The following is a 6,000-nucleotide window of genomic DNA, read 5'->3' as shown; positions in this document are numbered from 1 at the left end:
AGGGTGAGAAAAAAAAGTGTTCATACTTAGATACAAAATAGCCTCCAACAACATGGACTTAAGCAAATGGGTGTGCAGGTTAATCTGTGGGTGCACCTTAATGGAGGGAGAAAATGACGGGTCTCCAATAGCAAGCCCTCAGCTTAGTCTAGCCTTCAAAGTTTGCTAAGCACTTGCCTGTGCTCTGTAGCATTTCAGTCTCCTAGAGACCCTGCAAGGTTGGAAACATGGTCATCTGTTTATGTCTGCTCATGGAGACCAGACGGGTTAGCCAAGGCTGCAGGACAGGACTGAACCAGTTGGAAGTTCAGTGGGTTTATTAAATGGGTGTGTGTCAGTTGCTCTGTAGATAGAGGGACAGAACGCATGTGCTAGAGTCCAGCAGAGCTATTTTCTGACTCAGAACTTGTGCATGTGCTAGCTAGCCATAGGAGAATTGCAAGTTATCGATTTCCCTAGGCCTCATTGTCCTCTGTGTACAATGAGATGACTATGCCACTTACCCTATACTGTGTGACAAGTCACGAATGAGGTTAACGAGCTAACAAAGATGGCAATGCTGCAGCAGAGCCCAGACAAGCACATTAAGAAAACATGCTGGGCTGGAGAGATGGCTCGGTAGTTAAGAGCACTGCCTGCTCTCCCAGAGGTCCTGAGTTCAATTCCCAGCAACCACATGGTAGCTCACAACCATCTAAACTATGATCTGGTGCCTTCTTCTGGCCTGCAGATGTACATACAGACAGAGCACTGCATACATAATAATGAATAAATAAATCTTTAAAAAAAAGAGAGAAAACATGCTGCGGTGACAGTCTCTTTCTCCTTCTCCTCCTGCCCCTCCCCTCCATGTTGTTGTTAATTTGTGTACTAGTGGCAGCAGGTACCCAGGTATCAGTGGACAGTGGACATCTGGCCCCAAATGAGAGTTCACTCTAATACACTACTACATTCTTTTCCTTTCTTTCTTTCTTTCTTTCTTTTTTTTTTCCTACATATATTGTCATATTGTCTTTCTTTCTTTCTCTTCTAAACAATTTCCTTGGCCTTCTACCACATGGTCATATCTTCTACTTTCCTTAAGAACTCCCTTAACTAGTGCTGTACTTTTCACATCTCTTCTTAGTATTTGCCATCGATGCCTATCAGAGCCACACTGGGCTTAGGAACTGGCAGGGAAGTCTAGCCATGAACCTTTCACTAGTCACGCTTGAAGAAGAGCCTCGCATTTCCAGCACATGTCTTAATTTTGTTTTCCTTGGGTTTGCAGTTTCCTGAACTCAGAGAATCCATTCTTCAGTAGGCCCAGTTAATTAATTATCGTTGTCCTTTTCAATGTTTTTGGGTGAGTTGGAGCCTCTGGAAGAGGGAAAAGGGCAGCCCTTAGTTTGGCAATTTGATACCTGTCACTGTGGAATTAGTTCCCTGGATAAACTGGCAACAGGACAAACAGGTTCACTTAGAGCTTTGGCCCCTCTACACAATGCACCTCATAATACCAAGGCAGTCCTACCAAGGCACAGGTTCCCAGGCCTGGGAGGGCACAGGAGCAGGGGCAGGCACTGTGTGCAGAGCTAGATTTCACAGCCAGAAGGAGTCTGAAACATAGACACTACATAAGTCTGAAACCAAAGACCCTTCCCAGAGCTTCCGAGCCAAGACCGATGACCCTCCCATACCTCCCCCCAACAACCCTATTGTTAAGTCTCTTCACATGACAACAGGTAGAAACCAGTGGCTGTATATAAGGCTAATTTTCAAAACCAGAACTTTCTTTCTGTGGTCTGTCCTCTCTGAACTGCAAACTGAAAAGTTGGGAGAAGGAAGACCAGTGAAGTTCCTAGGACTCTAAGGATGCCCACCTAGTAGTCCACTGGAACACAGAGATGGAGCCCGTCCGGGCAAAGCCCAGAAATGAGCAGCGTGAGAGAAGATGCCAGAAACCGGTGGGCAGGTATTGTAGTTGTAGCTGGCATAGCCCACTTAGACTGAGCTCCCGACACTGGCTTTGCATCTCACAGAGAGCTGCACGTGCCATTGTGACTCACAGAACTAACAGCCAAAGTATCTAGGGCTTCCTCACTCCCCTGATGTCGTCATATGAAACCAAAACAACGAGTTGAGGTAGGTGGCTACGTCTGGCTGTTCCCAGTGAACTACACCACTTTGTTTCCATGCCCTGTGTGGTCCCTCCCTTGTTGACTCAGGCTTAGCCACATACCTGATTTTTTACTGCTAGGGCATCAGCAAGTAAAGGCTTCAGACAGAGCTGATTGGGATTATCCACTTTGCTGAGAAAAGTTATGGGAAAACCATTCAAGGACGTCATGTGAAGAGAGAGAGAGAGAGAAAGAGAGAGAGCTTGATATTATGTCGGAGGGGAAAAAAAAAAAGAAAGAAAGGCTAGCCTTGCCAGCTCCCAGCTGAGCTTCACCCAGAATGCAAAGTGATGAGAAACAGCACAGTGTTAGATATATAGGAACCATTAGTTTTGGAGTCTGTCATTCAAGAGTGGGAAATTGGGACAATCATTTATTTCTAACAGAAGTGTCAGGACAAAACAATAGCATGGCATGGACAGACTGGCCTTGAAAATGGGCAAGCGCACTTGTAACTCAGGCTGTAGGTGTAGGTCAACCTATGTGGTGACTTGCCACTCTGCATCCACCTAAGAAGCAGCCCGAGGCCTTGAGAGCCACCTTTCCAGGCAAATGGAGACCATCCCAGAAAACCACAACCGGACACAATGCAGAGATGAATGGATTGTGGGGAGATCAGTCCCTAAATCGCAGCTCCTACATGTCTACGCTGGGAACCATTGCAGAAGAGGGAGCAGAAGGACTGTAAGAGACCGAGTACCAGGGAGCCTGCTGTGAAGGAGTCTCTCCTATAATTAAAATTCTCAATAGCGGCTCCACATTGGAAGAGTAAAGGCAGAGTTAGAGAGAAGGAAGGGTCACTATAATAAGGGGACAGGGCGCCAGGGTGCCAGTATCTAGAGATGACCAGGCCCACTGAACGTTAATTATATGAACCAGTTTCTCAAGAAATCGCGGGGCATTCATCTGCCGTAAGGAGTATTCTTTTTTTTTCAGTTTTTCAAGACAGGTCTCTCTGTGTAGCCTTGGCTGTCCTGGACTTGCTTTGTAGACCAGGCTGGCCTCAAACTCACAGAGATCCGCCTGCCTCTGCCTCCCAAGTGCTGGGATTAAAGGTGAGCGCCACCATGCCCAGCAGAGGAGTATTTTAAAGCCACAGTGTTGGGTTCTTTAGTGTGGAAAGGAAAAGATCCAACCCGGGAAGCAGGCTGCTTGCATCAAATAGGTTTTCATATGTGGAAACCGGGGAAGAGCGGGAAGGGCAGAGAACTGAGAACAGGGAGCATTGGGGCTGTGCTGGGCCATGCTAATGCTACAGGGTAGTCACCCTGGCGTCCTGTCTGATGTTTGGAATCTTCGCTTGTTTCCAGTCAGAATGCTTGCACTTCTAATGTATTGGCTCACTCACAGGGTTGTAGAGAAGTTAAGTTAGGAAAAATCAGAAGGGAAGCCTTTTTTGTGTGCGCACATGTGGGGCATGTGTGTCTCACTATTTGCACCCCAGGGACCAGGCCTCTGTTCACAAAAGTCTCTATGTCTCTTTGAAAAGCTTCTTGCAGACCCTTTGTCTGAGAAGATAGCTCACTGTTGTAGAGCACAAGCCAGACACCAGTAAGGCCTTAAGTTCAGTCAGCAGTACTGCAAATCCCCACCACACAGGATCCTCCTGCCGGCAGGGGGACATGGTGGTGGCTAGAAAGTGTATGATGGGGGTCAGTGTAAAGGGAAAAGAGGGCCTTAGGAATACTGTTTGGGGGTCTCAGCTATCCTGGTAGGTGAGGTTCAATACCTACCCGCCTCCCCCATCCACTCTGCCGAGGTGTTCCACCCACTTCTCAATTGAAGCCCTCAAGGCCAAAGTCAAAAGACTGACCTCTCTACCGGCTTTCAAAAGGCCAGAGGTAAATGCTGCAGCCACAAATGACAAGATTCTCTTAATCTTTTAACAGATAGTTTATAAAAGATTTTAATTAGTAGTCAGACATTCTAAGTTGACCCAATTACAGCTGTGTTGGGTCTTGTAAATACCCCTAATATCCCGTTCGCTCAGCGTGTAAAGTCTCTCATGCTGTCCTTCCCTTGCAAGGAACCGTCTATCTCATGAATTCCCTCTGACAGAGTGTGAGACAGTTCACTTCAGCTCCGGGCTCCATTTTACGTTTGCCCCCTGTTTAGGATTCAGAAACATACTTATTTTAGGTTGGATATGGAGTGAGGCTAGAAAGAAGGCACCAAGCTAGTCAGGGGCCAGGAGAAATACTTAGAAGTCATTTGCTTTAAGTCTATCCAAATCGTGATTTCCTAAACTTGGCCTCTGGCTGGAGCTAGTTAGGGAGCCAGGATATCGCCCCAGGGGATCCAATTTAAATCTTGGATGCCACCTGGCCATCTTTTTGTTTTTGTTTTTCTTTAAAAATAACCAATTTATTTTCACGTTGAAAACTACTGACACGAAATCATTATTGTTCTGCTCACTCTGGGAAGAAAAAAAAAAAAAAAAAAAAAAACACCAATCCTAAAAAAGCTAGTTCTCAGAAGGAGTTCGGGGTTAGGGTGAGTGGGCCTATTCCTAGCGCAAGGGAGCGAGCGAACCAGGAAATCTAACTCCTGTGCTTTTAACAGCCTACCATCGCTACAAGGTCCGGAAAATTAGCGCGTGCGGCGATGCTACACATGCAGCCCTGGATGGGCGGGAAGGATGGGCGGGGCCGATAGTTGCCCCGCCCCTGCACGCCTATCGGCGCGCGGTGCGGGCCCTGACGTCACTCTTGTCAGGGCAGCGGCACATGGACTGCCTGATGTGCTGAGCCCGGCGCTGCGGGGCCGCGGAGCGCGGGGAGCAGCGGCCGCGGCGGGGAGGGGGGGTGGGGCGGGACGGCACAGCCTCGGGTGCTCGCGCGAGGGTCCGAGGCCCGCGCTCTGCCTTCTGTTCATCTGCAGCCGTCTACATTTTTCTCCTTCCTCCCCCCCCCCCTTGCAGTTTTGAACATTTTGCAAGACTGAGTGGTTGGAGGCAGGTGAGAGCATCCTGCACAGGGCCGGAGGAGCCCGCGGCGCTGGGTGCGCTTTCCCGGGACTGTCAGCACTGAGAACCCGAAAGTTTTTTTATTTTGATATTTGTATGCTGATGTATTTATAAGGACAGAAGTGATTTTTTCCCCCTTTCTTATCTGCACTGCTTTGAGAGCAAGTACTTTTGGTTGGCAAAAGACGGAGGAAAAAGCTCATCAACATTTCGGGGTGGCGATTGGCCTTCTTTTTAAAAGATAATTGAGTGCACCACGATGGAGAAAATGTCCCGACAGCTCCCTCTGAACCCTACCTTTATCCCGCCTCCCTACGGCGTGCTCAGGTCCCTGCTGGAGAACCCGCTGAAGCTCCCCCTTCATCCTGAAGACGGTGAGCTTTGCCTGGGCAGCTGGGCTCAGGGAAGGGACCACACTCCCAGGGACCCCTGCTTGGCTTGGCACCGGTATCTTTCTTCCTCTCGCCTCGCTTTAGTGAAATTGGGAGGCTCACTCACTTTTCCCCTTCAATGCAAAGGGGATCCTTTCGGGGCAACATTTGAAATAGCGCTGGGGGACCTGACTAGCCGCGAGCCTCTGTAGGTCTCCTGCCGCGCAGGTGACAGGTGAACTTGACAGGCCAGGTTCTCTGCCTTGAGTGACAGCGTAGGAGCTTCCTCAGGAAAACGACGTCTCTGGGACTGGAAAGGAGAAATAGGGCGAAGGTGGCTGGTTAGAGCCTGGTTGCGGGGGGGGGGGGCGGTTCTGAGTTAATGGGGATGGGGGTCTCACTCCGCAGCCTCGATATTCCGACTGCGTTACTGTTTTGTGTTGTGAACTCACGCGGCATGAACGGAGAGGCATTTTCTCCCGCAGTAGGGCAATTCACAAAGCGG

General features: G+C 49.0%; 1 protein-coding gene across 2 annotated transcripts in view; it reads left to right on the top strand.

The window, feature by feature from the left end:
* The first annotated feature begins 4,975 nt into the window (after positions 1–4,975).
* The window catches only part of Hlf (HLF transcription factor, PAR bZIP family member), a 55,174-nt gene continuing 54,149 nt past the window's right edge, over positions 4,976–6,000 (top strand). For both annotated transcript variants that reach the window (XM_051158286.1, XM_051158285.1), the window contains exon 1: positions 4,976–5,498. In XM_051158286.1, coding sequence (XP_051014243.1) covers positions 5,384–5,498 — 115 coding nt within the window. In that variant the 5' untranslated portion in view covers positions 4,976–5,383. The remainder of the gene's footprint in view (positions 5,499–6,000) is intronic.

Source organism: Acomys russatus, chromosome 16 (genome assembly GCF_903995435.1).
Source record: "Acomys russatus chromosome 16, mAcoRus1.1, whole genome shotgun sequence".
NCBI lineage: Eukaryota > Metazoa > Chordata > Mammalia > Rodentia > Muridae > Acomys > Acomys russatus.
This window is presented reverse-complemented; position numbering and strand designations above follow the sequence as displayed.